The 18,858-nt window shown below is 46.2% G+C and overlaps 1 protein-coding gene across 1 annotated transcript; it reads left to right on the top strand.

The window, feature by feature from the left end:
• Window positions 1-1,500: 1,500 nt before the first annotated feature.
• On the top strand, window positions 1,501-16,205 carry T265_05960 (hypothetical protein; the record flags this gene model as incomplete). Its single annotated transcript, XM_009171107.1, has 6 exons — window positions 1,501-1,548; window positions 1,624-1,707; window positions 7,686-7,789; window positions 10,808-11,560; window positions 15,218-15,332; window positions 15,427-16,205. The coding sequence occupies 6 exons, from the start codon at window positions 1,533-1,535 to the stop codon at window positions 15,663-15,665; spliced, it is 1,311 nt and encodes a 436-aa protein (XP_009169371.1).
• Between the last annotated feature and the right edge of the window lie 2,653 nt (window positions 16,206-18,858).

Genomic DNA, 18,858 nt, shown 5'->3' with positions numbered 1-18,858 from the left:
CAGAAAATAGCGAAATCGATTGTGAATTCGTTGATGAGTAGTGACCCTAATACACTGGATTTTCTCATGTCGCACAGACTGTTTACTAGGGTTAAGCCTCAACATATTCCAACTCCTTCACCACCGGCGAACTCGTCATATTTTTCTCCAATCTGTCAAACGTCAACGACCAACTCCAGGAGTCTATGACATCACTGGTCTTATCCCCTATTATCTAAGTAATCCTATATCTTACCAATTTGCAGGCAGCAGTAGGGGGATATTCTATTTAGAATTCAGGTATGCAAGCGGTGGTCCTGATGATTATTTAACGGCCTTGATCTGTACGCACCGTTATTGGTTCACCCTTCAGAAATTCAAACCCTTCCAAGTCGTCAAGAACGGTCCAACGATTTTCTAACTTACCAAAGGTAATCGTCCTTCTTTAGGTCCCATCAAATTATGCACAAGGCTTTCTCCGAAAATACAGGTTTCCACTTAGCCCTACCCGGGATATGCGGGCCTTACACGGTTATCGTTCTGGAATAACATATAATGAACTGTCTGGGTGGTTCCAGGTCGCCCTCATGCGATATCTTAATCTCGCCAAAATAGCCACCAAAATGATCCGGTTTCCGCTCCGAAACTCCATCAGTATTGTGGAACGTAACATATCCCATTTCTATCCACTACTTGTCTACCTCACCCCCCAGCAGTTCAACGTTCTGCAGCCCACTTGCCCCGATGTGATAAACATTCAGATAAGAATATTCGACGGAGTGCCAGTGAAAAATTCTCTTATTGGTATCATTTTGGTCATCTCTCTTCTGAATTTAACCCACTCAGCTTTAATCTCCTCTGTTGTTGTCATTGCAAAACTGTCCCAAGCTACCTTCTGCCTTTACCCCTTCATCTCGGCCAACCCACCATCAACTCTACTTCCAATGCTTCGTGATATGCTCGAGGCGAAGCTTCTAATCCTGGTCAGATTTATCCTGTGTAATAAAATCCAAGGATCCATTACTCCAACGCCTCTCTCATCCACTACATTCAAACACCACCTTGGTAAGGCCTTTGTGCCATGATTTCCCCTTTCAATGAAGGATGTCCCTCACTCGCCCATCCAACATCAATTGCATCCAATTGTTTCTCTTTCGCTCGAAAGCCCATATCGCCATTTTTCGTTTGGGGCCTTCAGGTGGAAGGAGGCCGCTGAAATACATGGACATACCCGACCAGGGAAACCTTGGTGAAAGACTCGATCCTATCCGTTAGTCCATGAATCCGGTAACCCGTGATGCCCGTGCATACCATGTGGTCGCAACTCGTTCTCTCTTGGTTGTCGTTACCTCTGGCAAGTCACCCTAAGTGGCAATGGTTAGGCCACATTAAGCCCTATTTACACGCATACGAGCGGGCGTAACACAAACATACCCACTCTACGAGCCCTCAGCTTCTCATTTGTAGGTACAACCAATGATTGGAATCTGTTGTCCTACAGCACGTGCGGCACAAATTGCGGGAATTTTGAAGTGTTCGACGCACTCTGAGTGATGCCGAAAAATAAAGGTGTGTTGGGCTACCGTCTGCCCTGTTATCGCATTGTGTTGAACGCGATTATTTATTAACGTTTGTGGATTATAGGGAAAGGTGGAAAGAACCGTCGCCGCGGGAAAAATGAGAACGAAAGCCAAAAGCGTGAACTGATTTACAAGGAAGCTGGACAAGGTGAGTGTCGACGGGATTATTTAAACATGTGTGCTTGCAGTTGAGTGCGACTTACAAAGTTTTCCAAGGAATCTTTGTGTAAATTATCTCAACCGTTAGGGAATTCCCATAGAATTCATATGGGAAAGTGACATTCGAAGACCTTCCAATATACCATAAGGACACAAATAGTAGGCAACTTCGGTCAACTGTATGATAAAGTGTTATAAAGTTCTGCACCTAGTTTACGATGTGCCTTTTATGAGGTAATCGATAGCGCATCTTGACAGTACTCGATTGGTCTCTTGCCGTGTCGATTTTCATATTATTCACGGGAAAAGGCTTATGCCTGCTGATCGCTGAGCAGCCCCTGTGATGTCCAAATTACACTTGAAAACTATTCCGATCTTTCCTCTGGAAGCTTATACGGCGTTCCCGAAACGACTTCATCCTAGACGATATCACGCTAGAGGAGTAAGTGTCCAACAGTACAGTAAGTTCGCTTTCTGTAATGGATGGGTAGATATTATGTCTTGGCTGCCAGAGACGATCCCAGTCAACCGCCAAGTCTTACTGGGTTGTTACTGGTATTCAAAGGTTGGACTCACTCCTTAACTCGGAACTCTTCGGATAAACTGGTTTCGCTCAGACAATAACTCACCGAACCGTAAAAAGGTTTTTTATATCTTCCCTGCACATAATCTACTAATTCAGGGTAACCTGCAGTGGCGGGTCTCGGTGCGCTTGCTAGTCCAGTGAACCAACTTGTCGGAAATAATGAATACTCCAGTCCCATAGGGCACACCAGTAGTACGTGTCTTGAGCGGCCGAGTGCCATTCCAATGGCAGGTTGTATTTTGTGATGATGGTGAATGGAGACCTAAGACGTGCGTCTGGATACGAAACTATGTCTCGTTTTTAAACCGTAGAAGAATGCAGACCGACGATTCAAATCTGCGGGCTTATCCAAGGTTTATACCTTGAAGATTCCCTCAGAATGAAAGGGGCTTAAGAGTGCTTTCCTCAGTGACGTGTTGATAGTGAAACTGGCTTTCATATTTAAATTCTTGGGCCTTTCACGGAGGGCACAGAATTTTGTGGAAACTGATCATATTGCTATCAGTAGAAAAATAGGTTCAGTGGTAACAGCCAGTATCTGAAACATTAGCTACAAAATGTGTCACATTTTTAATCGAAATTACGTTCGCTGGAACACCGTCCCTTAAAGCTACGTCCCGGGACTGCCAAAATAAAGTGAACCGATGAAGAATAGCCGGTCTCCTACTGGGAGAAGTTGCTTTATAGAGCGGCGTGGAGGCATGCCGTAGCAGGAGTGTGGGCGATCAGCGTCTCCGTGTGTATCGATTCAGCGGCGTTGGTCTATGAATGAAGGTAGGTTAGAAAAGGTCGGATCTAAAATGTATACATCCCAATCGCCGGTATTCTGGCCGCCGGCATATTATGACGGTTCGTAACACCCTTTCGGTGCATAGCTGCCATGCCACCTGAAGGGCTGTGATACTGCCAGATTGCCCAAGCCCAGACAGGGGAAGTCATGAGGCAGAGTTCGGGTTCGAACCACAGACCTTACGACCAGGAAATTCGCGCTCTAACCACTACTCCATCCTGCCCCGACAGATAAACCTATCCACGAACCCAGTGAGGCATCTGCCATGCGCGGCTACTTCACTCAGGCTCCTCTCCCTTATTGACGGCACCGTTGAACCAGAGCAGCCTGTTGTAACCAAGTGGTCTGGAGCATTGAGTCACTGGTTTCAGGGCCATAAAAATCTGACAGCCATTGTCTCGCGTTTCAGACTTTTTAGTCTGGCACCAGGGGACAAGTCTTGCTATTGACCAGTGAGTGAAACCTTTAATTTAAGGTTAGCCTGGCCAACCACCATCGGCCTGGATAACCGGGAAGTGTCACTACCTTTTGTTTATCAACCTCTCCCACTCTTCCAATTGGGCCTTCCCCATTTACTTAGCTGCCAACCACCTAATCGCTGCCCCAAATACAAGTTTGTTCAGTAAAATTAAACAAAATTAACCCCCGATAGCTTCAAATGACCTGTCCCACATTACAGCCTCCGTTGTCCCTATTCCCTGTAGAATTCGTCGTATAACTCCTTACTGCCAACGACCTATATGTCCAGCACCTTATACCCATATGGACGGTCAACAGAATCGATAGCCGAACATTTGTACAGAAAGTCACGATTGTTAGTTGCTGGTAGATGCGACAGTGTTTTAGAGTCTGGTGAGGGGTGGAAATTTGATCAGTGCAACCTCGACCAGGGTTAAAGTCCGCTCGTTGCTCTTATTTTGTCTTCACGCCAGTTAATTACCCTGCAAAGAATAATTGAGGTCAGGAGTTGGGATGTATTTGACATAAGGCGAGACCGTCTTTAGTTGCACTACGGACTTTTTTTTTGAATATCCGGACGATTATAGATCCAGTCTAGGGTGGGAAGCGATTTCGTCACACCAGGTTCTAGGGAACAGAGGCTAGCAGAAGCTAGCACGTCCCCAACATTAGCGACTGGGTTGATTTTATCAGAAGATTCAACTGAATTCCGGCTGGATCTATCGTATCGTTTAGCATCAGTGGTATCGATGAGGTGGAATAGCTTCTGGGCGTTCCCGGGTACTGCAGCACATTCGCTCTCATAATCCTGAGTCACCTTGGAGGCGGTTGGTGATGTTACTCGTTAATAATAGGGTTGGATTATTCTGCATACTGATGACAGCTCCTCATGTCAAGCAACTGGAACGATTTGACAGAGATCCAATACGCACGCCGCTTGTTTCAAACACCTGTTTAACGCTCCTGTGTATATCACGCTCTGCTATGTTTGCCCAGTGTGATTCAAGGCCCTTCCGGCTTGGTGATAAACAGCTTGATTAGGCAATCTCTCCTGTGGTGCTTTTATCTTGTGGTTGTGCATGCACCAAAAGTTGTCAGAATTTCGGTGCATACTAATGGGTGTAGCAGTCCTGAACACAACCTCGCCATTTGTAGCTAATGTGATTAGTTTGTGTGGATGCATAGGACCGTATGCCGCGCCAGGTAGCATGGCGACGACCCAGGTTACAACCGTTACTACTGAAGAGGAAGTGATCTTGGTCCTAGCACACAACAGCTTGTTTCCTTTATCAAAAACCAAACCAAGGCAACTGCCTAGGTGTCTCCCTTCTGCTGGTTGATAAACGGCGTACTCCGGTTAATGTCAGCAAATAGAACTTCTGGTTTTTCTGTGAAAGTTCATTTTAGTGCCGAGTATCTAGTGATCCTAACCCGATGGATCATGGTATCCACAGTGTGGGACTTGCACTCGGACCCAAAGCTGAAGGCACTTTACTTGACCGGATCCCAGTAAACAGTCGCATTTTCGCTGTATGTTTGTCTGGTTCGATCAGGATTGGCGTGGGTCGATGCGCCAAACGGTGTCGCGTAAGCATGCTCTCTAAAAGACTGCAGTCCCTGCTCTGAGGAAGACGGGTTTTACTGCTACCGTCAGCACAAAGAACAGGTATAATCATCCTAGCGATTGATACGAACGCTCAGGTTCGATGATTAAGCCCGGGAGCAACACAACTAGATAGTGAAAATGGAGTTGTTGTTCAACTTACGAATAATGGGGAAGAATTTCAGTTGTGTACAGACCATTGTCTGCTCCTGGCAAGTACGAACTTGCAACATTAACTCTCATCGAGTTACTTGGAAACTACCAACCACAAGACAGTCATGGACTCAGTTGGACCAATGGCTCTTAATTACCACCAAAATTTAACTTGCTGGTTCCGAACCGGTTGATTATTTTCCACACTGTAAGTTACATGTCAGCTGGATATCAAAGGCCAGAGTGGTGTTTATCGGTCTGCAAAATCTATTAAGGAGACTATTAACGCATGGCAGTTCGAGCAGTGCTTCTCTATAGATCAGAAGACCGGCTTGTTCGAGTCGGAGATATCCTACCTCTATGCGCATTCAACATTGTTTTTACGAATCATCTCTTGCGTTTGATTGTAGCTACTGTGAGGAATTCCCCAGTGCGTTTTGTGCAGCAGTGGGAAGACTTGTTAGGGTTTATTACAGAACGGCACTTACAGAAACCTGAATATGTCCTATGAATTCCGCTTGACCAATCCCTCTTATCTGTTTTATTTGCTTTGACTGGATCGGGTTCAGGAGCAGATTGAGAACAAACAACCTGGAAACGGCGGACGATATTGAACGTCGATGCTAAAAGACTGAAACCGAACGTTGTACGGCTCCGTGGCTGGAGTCCGAAAGGCAATGAGTTTCATGGTTAACGACCTAGTCGAATTGCCTAAAATCTCGTCGGAAAAGTTTGGTAACAATCGGTAGCTTTGTTGCTGGGCAACCAGAAGAACCAAACTTTAGACTGGACCCAAATCTATGTAGGTTTCCCCACCGGCCTAACACTTGGTCACGCCCCCTAACACACAAAATCCCTCGGTCAAGACCTAACAGAGATTTAGTTTGACTTAGCTGATTGGATCTCCTTCCGCCTAAAATCTCGACCAACCTCGTAATCTAGTCACTTGGCCTGACGAAGCTTTTGTGTCAAAAGTGAAATTTTGCTTAGCAATAAATCTACCGATTGTTACCAAACTTCCGAAAACGGTGACTTTTCAATCGGTTCCCAGCGTTTTTCATCTAATTGCCGAAAATCTCATTCACTGACCAGCGTTCTATACTCCCTCGCACAACTTCATCTGCACCTTATCTAAGGAGTACTCACTGCCTCCTGTGGTATAGTGTCCATCCATAGTGAATAGCTCCTTTGCTTCCCAGTTCTCACTGAGGCATTCCCTAATAACTGCAACTAGGAACCAGCAAAAAATTGATATTGTCAGTGATAAATATGGTGGTTAACTGGTATCCGAAATAGACCTGCCAGTCAACATAAATCGATCCACTAAATGTCTGCGGAGGGGTACCGCGTGCCAGTTTTTGGGGCCTATTCGAGCCCGATAGAATAAAGTTGGCGGACAAACATACGAGAGCCAGCAGCCATCATAAGCATGGTGATTTGATGATAAGCACCAGCACTAGTTCCACAGCCAGGCGCTGGCTTTATCCGTCCATTCGTCTAAGTTCCAGTGTGCCGCTACAATTCCTCAGACAAATTACTACAATCCGGGCTTCTCAACCGTCCGTCTTTGGGCAACAGCATCTCAGGATCTTCGCGCTTCGGGTAGCATGGCAGCTTGGCATCGGAAGGGTGAACAACCTTTTTTATTGACAGCAAAGCCGTGATCGGATACCTACCAGTGCTGTCATCTCGTAGTATAACGGGCGAGTCTTGCAGACGATCGACAGTTGGATCAGACTTCGGCACGTTCTGCTTAGAAATGGGAGGGGGCAACTCATTGGTACTGTCATGGCCTTTTAGCGTGATGACCGACGTGTGTGGTTCTACTCAGGGATGTGGGCGGACGTTGTACGGCCATTACCAATGATGCGCTGTGCAGGCGGCAGTTCTCCAGGCCGCTTCGTCAAGTACTAGATTCTCCCAAGATCCGAGACCAAGATAACTGTTTTTATGACCTACCTGTGGGCTTGCAATAGTGGGATTTCGGAGTTCTAGCCCAATCCCTCAAGTAACCATAAATGAGATGCTTCGGGATTTGGTCATTGGTTTTACTTGGCTTTTTGCCCTAGCTAGGATCAAGGTTCCGTTCCGTTGACACATTTGAGAACCCCAATGCTCCAGATTTTACCTGACCATTGGATCCGAAGTATTCTCCGCAGACCTTGCAACTGAAAAACTTTATATCATATATATATATACATATATATATGTATATATATATATCGAGGGAGAGTTCGAGATGCAGAGATCGGGTTCGAACCAGGGCCCTTCCAGTCAGCAAATTCGTTTTCTGACTACTCTTGATACTTATCTGTACCCATCAGGTTGTTCCACCTGAGTTGACAACCTATTTGTCTTCAATTTCGCTCTTTGTAGAATACGCAAAAGTCGAACGACTACTTGGGAACGGACGCTTAGAAGCCTATTGCTTCGACGGCGTGAAGCGGCTATGTCACATCCGCGGAAAGCTACGCAAAAAGGTCAGTTGTGTTTTTCTGGACATTGACCAAATGGGTATTGTCCACCTATTGGAACCGTCATCTGGTGGCGCCATAGTGTAACACAAGTGACGCATTCACTTTTCCCATTAGTTTGAGCACCAGGGAGCCCTTAAATCACTGTCACAGTCTTTCATATGAAAACTGGCTCTTGACTCAGTGCGCGATCAGAAGTGATCGTTCTCTCAGCTCCTGTTGGAGATCGTGAACGTCTGCTCCCATATTCTTGAACTGGACCAAGCTCCAAAAGATTCAGCTCACAGGATTTTAGCCCATCTTGGCAGTTGTGACCTTCTGGACACCTACGTTCTCGTACTGTTTCTGTACTGCCTCACAGTATGAACATTCTGGATAACTCATGCGTTTTTGTTTGTTATTCGGTTGTAGTAGTAGTAGTAGTAGTGTAGCTTTCGCCTAAGAACTTTCACTTTCATCTATCTCACCCTCCTCTAGTCATTTCACTGAAATTACCTTATGCGTCTCACTACTAAGACTGAGGACTCTATTTGCCATGTACTACCCTTCTGAGAACTGCACGTCCCTGTCTTATCACCCTTTATGCACCTTGAAATAAAGCTTTAACCCCTGAAGCCCGTTTCGTTTGGTTGCATTTACCACGCAAATTCTGAAGCCAGCAGAGCAGGATCTACTGTGGGCTCCCTCCACTTTGGATTGAGGACACGAATGCTGTAATTTGCTTGACAACTTTGTCACTTTTCTTGCTCTTGGCAGCGCTCCTCTGATAATCCAGAGACCGCTGCTGATGGATTTTCTGGGTCTCAGGTTGTCGTTCCGTCAAGCAGAGGCACCTCTGTTTGGCTGAATACCCTTTCGTACTCGCCTCTTTTCGGTTCGTTGGGCCAATTCTTTAAAAGTATCAAAATGAGAGGTCTTCCGCTGGATAATTTTCGTTTGCCTGTGATCCAAAAAAGTTTTGCTTCGAATGCTGTCAAGACATACTTTCCGACGCAGTGGCTGATCCTTTGCAGCAGTATACAAGTTCACACATTGTTGTCGTTGCCACTGACACGCTAGCACACGGACCCGCAGTTAATGAATTTCAATCAGAAGGTCGTCATGGATCTGGTGATAGACGGACGATCAGTGGGTATTCATCAATGATCGTTTTTCACAATTCTGACTCCTGAAACCATGGGAATCCTTTGACCGCATAGTGCTGCTAAATGTATCCGGTTGTTGCACAGTCGGAGTTAAACAGAGCGCTGGGCACGTTCAGGAGCACAATTACGGAACAAAACGGGAGGAATACCATCCGAGGAAGTTGGTTTGGAAGTGTTAAGTTCCGATAAGAGACGCACACAACCCTGGTGATAATTTGCAAATGTAAGTGGGTTGGAGTGCCTGAATAAATTGGCACGAAGCTAGTGGATAAAGATGCGAATTGAAGGCAAAAGTTTGAGTGAGGATGTTTGGTTTTTTCTTGCGAGGCGATCTGTCAATTCTAGTGTGGAAGGAAGTGTAGATAAAGAAATTTTGCGAGTGACTGCTCTGAACAGGCTCCAGAAAGAACGACTTCCGATTGGTATTTCCAATAGGTAGGATGTCTTTCATGTAATGAATTAATACTTGACTCTGTCGACCGTATTTGGGCAAGCAGTACCCGCAGCAACGTTATCAAGGACTAAGAATGCACTTGCCAACGTCTGTTCAATCTTTTCTCTTTATGATCTCAAGGCACGCATAGTTAAGCTATTTGGGGTTGATTGTTTTCATGATTTCAAAACGGGAATAAACCAGCTCATACAGTAGTAAACTGATCTGCGAACAATGGAGAATACTCTGAAGAACGACGTTCCCAGAGATAATTGCCGAAAATTCTAAGTCAGCGGGATATAAGACACGAGGAGAAAGTGGGTTTTGGAAGAAAACCAGTGGAGTAAATTGATAAAGCAGTGATCAGAATAACCAAGTGAACAGAATGGGTAATAGTGTGATTGTCCGGTTGGGTCATTAAGAAGGGATCAAGGGTAGCATGATGTGTCCATTCGTCTCGTTTTAAGCACATGACACTCAACGCGTTCATGATGCTATCACCAATGACGGTAAGAGGAGTATTTACAATTCGTGGTATCACTGGCGAGAATTGTGGCATATGCAAATACAGGGAACAGGCCATGCGTCTTCGGTGGCTGGCATTCCATTTTAGTCGGCCGAGCTATTTGAATTGGCCAAATCGGCTGTTAACGGTAGCCGAATTGTTCAAAACACGGTAGATGAGCTATCGTACTCCGTGGGTGGTGTTGGCTAAGCTATTTACCTCGCGTGTTGAAGCAGCCTTTCATATGAAGCCCCTTTTTGGTTATGTAGTGTTACCGATAACCCGGTGGTTATGCTTGTAGGTTCTCGTGGATAAACGTAGCATCGGTGAGGGTTGTCAGTTTTCCTGTTGTCAACCATTCGACGGCACTCGTGCCCTAGTAATGCACCGGATCAGCTTTCTGTGTCAGGGCTAGTGACGCTGCTAAATAACTAACTTGTGTCCATTCCTCCGAAACCGTGCTGTGACGGTTTTTATACCTCGGTGACCCATTGAGCTATACTGGGGGGATGTCTGAGCGACACAGTCTCATAACAGGTAGGTCAGTGGGTAGAGGTCTGACGAACACAGTCTCCTGGCTGTCCAGGTTGGGGGTTGTAACATGTGTGGCGACGAGTTCCGTAAAATTGGTAATATACTCGGGTTTCCAGCCTAACACCGCTGTCTTAAGGTTGTGGTTGCTGGTGACATGAGCGCACAGGTATGCAGACTAAGCGCCGATGAGGCCCGATTGGGTGGTTGTCCTGTATTGGACACGGGACGGGTGGACAATGTGATCGCTCACTTCAGATATGTGCCGATCGCAGACTGTTCCTTTGCAGTACGAACTTCCGGAACCGTGAAAATCGCTTGACAACGAGATGTCCACCAGAAAACCAGCCCCAAATCTGAATAGACCACATTACTGTCAGTTACGGTGGCCGCTCCTTCTGGAACTTCAGCGTGAACTCCAACCATGCGCTTCTACGCTGCTGCTTTTGCTTGCGCCTTTCAAGAACACGCAAAACGCACACACACGTGACTATCAGAACCAGCTCCTTGAACGCCTGGCGGAAGGTCTGTTTGCGGTACAACCCAACCAGCCTCGTCCAAACATTGCATCTCTGATCGGAGCGTGTCATGCTGGAGATCTGGTGACAGATTCCTCCTGGTCTCAAACACATCTCCACCTGACATATCACCCTTCGCCAGGTGAAACTGAGTTTCCGTGCAGATCGCGAAGCTTGGTGGACTCGAAAGTTCGAAGAAATGGAAGATGTAAAGATTGTTGGAAATATCTGAAAGCTGTTTCAATTGGTCCGTTCGACTGTTCTTGGGAACCTCTTGTCAGCGAAATAATCAGAGACCAAAAGGGCTCCCCGATATGTAGCAAAGCGGAACGTTTGGACCGCTGGGCACGGTACTTTGATCAGCGATTCAGCTGGCCACCTGCGACCTCCCATCCAGAATCCTGGCCTTCAACAGAAAGGTGGGCGATAGATATGGGGCCGCCTCCAACCTCAGAACTATCCGAATGTATTTCTCTACCCAAGTGTCATCGTGCAGCTGGTTCTGACGACCTTCCATCTGCTCTTTTCAGGGATGGCGGTGGGCCTTTCAGCCCATCCCCATCTAGCCTAGTTGGGTCTATCTGGGTGAAGGCGACCGTTTCAGACAATTGGGGGGAATCGATTATAGTACCCATTTCCAAAAAGGTACTCTCAGTGGATGTATTAATCACAGAGGTGTTAATTTGACTCCTGTTGTGACATGGCTTCTAACCTCACTGATTCTTCGTCGTCTTACGCGTGCGAAACCTTGACCCGTGGGGATCAAGCGGGATTTCGACCGGGTAGAGGCTGCTTTGACCACGTCTTCACACTCTATCAGGTGTTAGAGCAATCCCTTACGTATTCATTGACTTCAAAGGCTGCGGCGTTCGATTTTGTCGACTGATCAGTACTGTTAACCACATTTGCTCAACAGGATATGTCTCAGAAGTTTGTCAACACAATCCGACCCCTATATTCATATACTTCTGGGCGTGTGAGAGTGTACGGTGAGCTCACCGAAAGCTTCGCTACAAAAAGTGGGGTACGACAAGGAGGCCCACCCCCTCCGTTCTTGTTCAGCTTCGTCATCGGTGGAAGAATGATGAGAAAGATGGCCTACCAGCTGGAAGGCCATCCAGCTGGTAGGTCATCTTCAACCTACATCCTAACGGCATGCCTCTCACTGAAACAGCTGTGAAACGAAAAGACTATTCGTATATACCCTATCGATCTGCCCCGAGGTAAGATTGTTGGAAATATCTGAAAGCTGTTTCAATTGGTCCGTTCGACTGTTCTTGGGAACCTCTTGTCAGCGAAATAATCAGAGACCAAAAGGGCTCCCCGATATGTAGCAAAGCGGAACGTTTGGACCGCTGGGCACGGTACTTTGATCAGCGATTCAGCTGGCCACCTGCGACCTCCCATCCAGAATCCTGGCCTTCAACAGAAAGGTGGGCGATAGATATGGGGCCGCCTCCAACCTCAGAACTATCCGAATGTATTTCTCTACCCAAGTGTCATCGTGCAGCTGGTTCTGACGACCTTCCATCTGCTCTTTTCAGGGATGGCGGTGGGCCTTTCAGCCCATCCCCATCTAGCCTAGTTGGGTCTATCTGGGTGAAGGCGACCGTTTCAGACAATTGGGGGGAATCGATTATAGTACCCATTTCCAAAAAGGTACTCTCAGTGGATGTATTAATCACAGAGGTGTTAATTTGACTCCTGTTGTGACATGGCTTCTAACCTCACTGATTCTTCGTCGTCTTACGCGTGCGAAACCTTGACCCGTGGGGATCAAGCGGGATTTCGACCGGGTAGAGGCTGCTTTGACCACGTCTTCACACTCTATCAGGTGTTAGAGCAATCCCTTACGTATTCATTGACTTCAAAGGCTGCGGCGTTCGATTTTGTCGACTGATCAGTACTGTTAACCACATTTGCTCAACAGGATATGTCTCAGAAGTTTGTCAACACAATCCGACCCCTATATTCATATACTTCTGGGCGTGTGAGAGTGTACGGTGAACTCTCCGAAAGCTACTTTACGAAAAGTGATGTCCGGCAAGGAAGTCTACTCTCTCCATTCTTGTTCAACTTCATCATTGATGGAACAATGAGGCGAACACTGGAAGGTCTAGAAAACCCCGATATTCAAATTGTTGCTGGTGAGAGACTTATAGATCTGGAGCTCGCAGGTGACATCGCCCTCACGTTTGAAAACCAAAGCGAAGCACAAGCCCTGTTGAACAGACTGACCACCGTCATGCCATCTTTCGGCATGCGTCTTGCATCTTCAAAGTGCAAAGTCATGCTTCAGAAGGTGCAGTCTCTAAACATACACCTAACAATTCAAGGAGAATCACTGGAGATCGTGGAACACTACATACCTCGGTAGTCCTATTATTATCCTTGATGGCAATGTGTCTGTTGAAGCCAGTGCACGAATCTCAAAGGCCCGAATCATGTTTGCCAATTCGCCTGACTTGTGGCGTGAAAAAGACATATCACTGGGTCCGGAGAGTCGCGTGTACAAGGCTATAGTTGCTACAGGGTTGCGTCGTTGTATGGGTGCGAGGCGTTGTCTCTGCGGACATAGATATGACCCCTCTTCAGGTTTTTCACTACCGATGACTCAGAAGCGTTGGCGGTTTCGGATGGCGTCAACGGTTTCTAGAGAGCGGTTATTCGGTTTTGCGGCAGGAACTTCAATCGGGGAAAACATCCAGCACGACCGACTACGATGGCCTGGTCATGTGCTATGCATGCGGACCGCGAGGCGGATAACGTATGACTTGCGGAAGGGTGTGAAAGAGATTACGAGGAGTTTGTATGTGGTTTGTGTTATACGCTTCCCAGGATGAGTTCCCCGTGACCCCACCTGTGCTTGGCTGGAGAGGTTGCAAGAAACGGTGGCTAATCGAAATCAGTGGCGTCCGTGGTGTTAGTGTCTTTCCTGATGGTCTTAGTGAGCGCTTGGAGGTGTAGGCACCTCAGAATACTTGACATAGGCCAGTGAACGATAAGTGTCAGCATCAATGTCGCTCTCTCCCAAAGTCTTCACAGTAACACATTTGCGGTATAATATATACTTGCTTTCGTATTCGATGCGAGACTATCCCCACATCACATCCCTTGTGATCAGTAAACAAGACTGGCTGCCTTATACATTGGCGCGAATGAAATTGTGACCCGTTAGAGACTAACGGAGGAAACAGTTTTGTGGATGGTATGTTGTTATCACTTAAAATAATAAAAAATAATCGTTCACGTGTAACACCCTTTCGGTGTCTAGATTCCATGCCACCCGAAGGAATCACGAGAGCTGGAACACTGCCAGTTTGCCCAAGCCTGGACAGGAAAAGTCTAGACGCAGGGGTCGGGTTCAAACAACAGACCTTCTGGTCAATAAGTTCGTACATTGACCACTAAGCCATCTCGCCCAAAGCACAGCTGAACTGTAAGGTTCAGCGGATGAATGCTCGTGGCAAGATATGGAAGCCATCATCATCACTCTAGCAGCATGTTCATATCGGACCGACTGAATAGTGTCTTTCTCAATCTTATTACATTACGTCAACGCGAACCCGCACTAAACAAGTGCGCATTCGGCAGTATAGACCGAATAGGCATATGTACTTTTGTAGCCGACAGTTGACCCTGATTAATGTACTCAAACAACGGGTTTCGTTCAGTTATCGGTTTTCGCTTTTACTGATGCGGAATATTAGCATCTCCCTATTGGCGTGCTTTTTCTTGGTAGAACAGAGGGATCCACTGTTTTACTTGCGTCATTTTGGTTCACCTTGTGACTGCTATTATTAGATTGAATCCTCCTCTGCTACAGTTTGGTGAAGCTACCAAGCCGCCGTGGTTCAGCTGGCGGATCTCTAAGGGACATTGTCTCGACGTATTTGTTTGTGGAACAAAAGCCTATGTAGCATCAAGATCGTTCAGCTGTAGCACCCTTCCGGTGCCTAACTGCCATTGCACCAGAAGGTTGCACGATGGCTGGGATACTGCCAGGTTGCCCAAGCCTAGACAGGGGAAGTCGAGAGGTAGAGGGCGGATTCAAACCACGGACCTTCCGATCAGTAATTTCGCGCTTCAACCACTTCGGCCGTCTCGCCCCCTGTAGCATCAAGACGTTGACCGATATCCACGGAAACTGTGACTAAGGAGGGTTTGGCCCTAGGTTGTTTTTACGTGAGTCAGTGGCCCATCCGGTTTGATCTATCCAACTACCAATCGCCCTGTTACTTCCCTTATGAGATTTTGCTTTGTACTTTTCCTTACTTATCCGCTGAAATGTTCTTACCTTAGGTGTGGATCAGCAACGGTGATATTATTCTCGTCGGTTTGAGGGACTACCAGGACAAAAAGGCTGATGTGATCATGAAGTACTTAAACGACGAAGCTCGAACTTTGAAATCACTGGGTAAGGAAATTTTACCCCTGTATATGTTAAGAGTCTTCACAAGCTCTCGTAATTTCTTTTGTGATCCGTTCACCTGCGTCACTTTCTACTACAGGCGAAATTCCAGACACCGTGAAGTTGGAGGAAAATAACGACATCGAATTCGATGCAAACGCAGCTTTGTTTGAAGAGGATGGTGAAGATGACGCATCCGGGTCGGATGAAGACGAGGAAGACGACTCAAACGATGAGGATGAAGATAGTGACGACTCTGACGATGTCGCAAAGAATATTCATCGTTACCGGTCCGATTACGGGACGGGCAAGGATATGCGCAACAATCGTCGGAGATGAGCTCTACCCGAAATTTGTTCGTTCTCCCTTCGTACAGTTCCCTGTATTCCTGCCGACTGATCTGCATCACCTATTTGAGGTTATTTCACGATTTCTCTCCATTGTTACCGTACCAGTCTGACTTAGAGTTTGACTTGTATGCATGCCCATCTTTACTGGGTTGTAAAAAGCAGACGCTGCATATTTTCGTTAGGCCTTATATGCCCACTTACTTCGCGTTCTGGTTCTACGAGATAATGCAATGCAGTCATTGACTCGTTTATCTGTTAACAGGGTTTTATGTGCCATCTACGGTTTGTTTCTGACGAACTATGTCTCTGGGCTCACTCATCCCGCTTCTGTTTGTTCACAATTTTGTAAACATGTCCGCATGAACAACTCACTTTTCATGATTGACAGTCTGCGAGACTCGATGGCTTTCTCTACATACTTCACACAACAGCATTAGTCACTAAATTCCTTCACTGTGTCCAACTATGTGACCATATATGGCCGGCGGATCAGTTTCACAATAAATGGGATTATTGTCAGCTCCAAGCCAAATTGCTCACAGGAGGTATGCATCGCCGTTAGATTTTTGCATTTCTCTACGATACTTTGGTAAGCATAGTTCAGCCTTGGATAAGCCGTCGCACTCAGGGCTGCGGATCCGTTTTTCCGTAAGATTTATACTCGTCTCCAGTTTACTCAATTGATTGAGTAGGTGGAAACGAATGAGGGCATAACCGTTCGATTGGTTGTGCTGACATCAGTCACTTGAGGATCACTTAGAGGTCCATCCTTTCAATCGCATCGACCTTGCATAGTGTACGTGGTTTAAACAGTCATCATGATGCCTCATTCCTAGTTGTTTGATTTTCAGGGTTTTGATTGGCCATTTCTCATTGTTACACAGCATCATTATCGGCAAGGATAAACTGTACGTGTGTTGCCCGAATGTGTGCTTTCAAGCTCAGGTTTTGACACACTGCACCACCTTTCAGTTGCTTCATTATTCCAAAGTAAAGACGCCAACTGCACTGTCGTTTTAAAAGGCTTATCAGCAGGTGGGTAGTTTTTCTTGTTTCACACTGAATTGCGCTACTTAAGTCAAATAAGGTATTGCCAAGATCAGTCGGAGTCCAGTGGACCATTCCTGAGTGCGCTAAGTTCTAAACTGGCGGACGATTACATGTATCGGGAAAAATTGTCGCCAGTTCCAGGTCGTGCTCTGTTGTATAATAGGCTGCGTCAGTCAACAGACTATCATGAAATTCTTTATTGCCCAGGCTTCAAAAACATTGGGTCTAACCATCCTAAGATGCGAAGGTCGTGGGGAACACGGAAACTGAAGCGAACACACCTGACTGCCAAGAGCTGTCTCGCCTAATGTATTCCATGTCAGAAAGATACCAAAGGTGGGGGGTCTGTTCAATGTTTCGACGTGTCAGCTGGTCGGAACAGTTACAAGGAGACACTAGAAGGACTGGAGACTTCTGCGAATGCCCAGCGACATACTCGCTATTACTGCCCTTCCATTCATGTACGGTGAGGGCATTCCCAAACGACTGGTTCTAAACTTACAGGATTGTTCTGATGGAAAACAAGAAACACTGTCAAACAAACTGCGTGTGTCTGAAAACCAGGGGGTATGGGGAAAATACAGGTACGTGACCTTGTCGGTGGTATACTGAAGTACCGGTGCCTTCGAGTTCGGCTAGATGAGAAAAACGGCAAATTGAAGAAATTATGCGAGAAGCGGTTCACATGTGGTTCATGAAAACGTGTCACACGGATGAGCACGGGGCTTCTTAATTACCGGGCAAGGAAAACTTTTTTTTTTCAAAGGGGCAATTGAATAATATGCTGCCGCTGAAGACATCCAATTTCCCTTGAATAATGCTATTCTACCGGTCTGTTCGTTTTCTTTAGAGGTGCAGGGTTGTGCTGATAGGAAATCTCATGGAAAAACAGTAGCTCTAGTTGACTTTGGATTCAGATCTGAGCATTAGCCAGGTTCGTTTTATGTGACTTCTGTCATAAATAAGTGTAGAAGCCAATTCGCCTTTGTTCTTCCATTCAGTCAAGTCGGTTTAGTCGTTTGCAATTACATACCAATTGTTTTTTTCAATCGCTCCAGTCTCTATCAACATCAATTATAAGTGAAGGAACGATTGGCAGGTTCGCTTGATAAACAGTATTTTGGACCAACTGCAGGTAAGGGGATCGGTAGACGAGTGAGGTTAAAAATGCCTGCCTTCATCCTGACATAGAGGCAGTTCTACCATATCTGTGAAGAGTGAACATGTACATGTTGAAGCACATGTTGAAGTGGCTGTTCACTATCATACAAAAGTAAGGCCATGGTGTTGAGCCATTTCGTTAATGACAAAGCACGTTACTTCACACGTCTCAACGTACTGCTTCTCTTTGAATGCGGATAGACACCGGTTCAGTAAACAAATAAACCTTAGCAAACGTGTTTGCTCAGACACGCAGTACTTTACTTATATTTTCGTCGGCAAAATATTGGGAGTTTCATAATTATTTGTGATGCCAGTACCCTCCGAAGGCGAGACAAATATGCGCGTCTTCACGTGAATTGGTTTAAACTGGCTTTGGTTTCGTTGCTGTTGAAGATGTTCACAGCTCCATGAAACAATACTTTTATCGGTAGGTTAAGGAGTTATTGGAACACTTCATTATGAGGAAGCTCGTCCAGCTTTCAACAGAAACGTTGGGATGAGCGGATCACGGCACATGCTGTGTTTCCAATAACCTATGCGGTGCCAGTGATGTACGCGGTCCAGTTCAGACTAGTCATCTGTATGCAAGTCGCGTACAAACGGTTCAGTTTTGAAAGAATGGGAAAACGATGAGGTAAGTACCATTTAGGAGAAAAAGTGGATGAATTGTACAACGATATTGATCGCGTTACCTAACAGCAACTTCAGGTCTGAGTTTGAGATAGTTCACCGGTTGAGGTGCGAACTTAATGACCCGAAAGTTCGTGGTCTCTCGATTGTATCTTTCCAGAAAGGGACAACCTGACAGTACGTTAACTTTTATGCTTCTTTCGGGTGGCATGGCAGCTGTGCACCGGAAAAGCTTTGCAGCCGAAAAACACTCCCTTGTTACTTAACTACGGACTTCTGCCGTAGTTCTGATGATTTGTGTACTTGGCGTATATGCAAAACAGCTGGAAAGAGTGTTG

This window comes from Opisthorchis viverrini (assembly GCF_000715545.1).
Source record: "Opisthorchis viverrini unplaced genomic scaffold opera_v5_118, whole genome shotgun sequence".
Lineage (NCBI taxonomy): Eukaryota > Metazoa > Platyhelminthes > Trematoda > Opisthorchiida > Opisthorchiidae > Opisthorchis > Opisthorchis viverrini.
The sequence above is the reverse complement of the archived record's forward strand: the minus strand, read 5'-3'. Positions and strand labels throughout refer to the sequence as shown.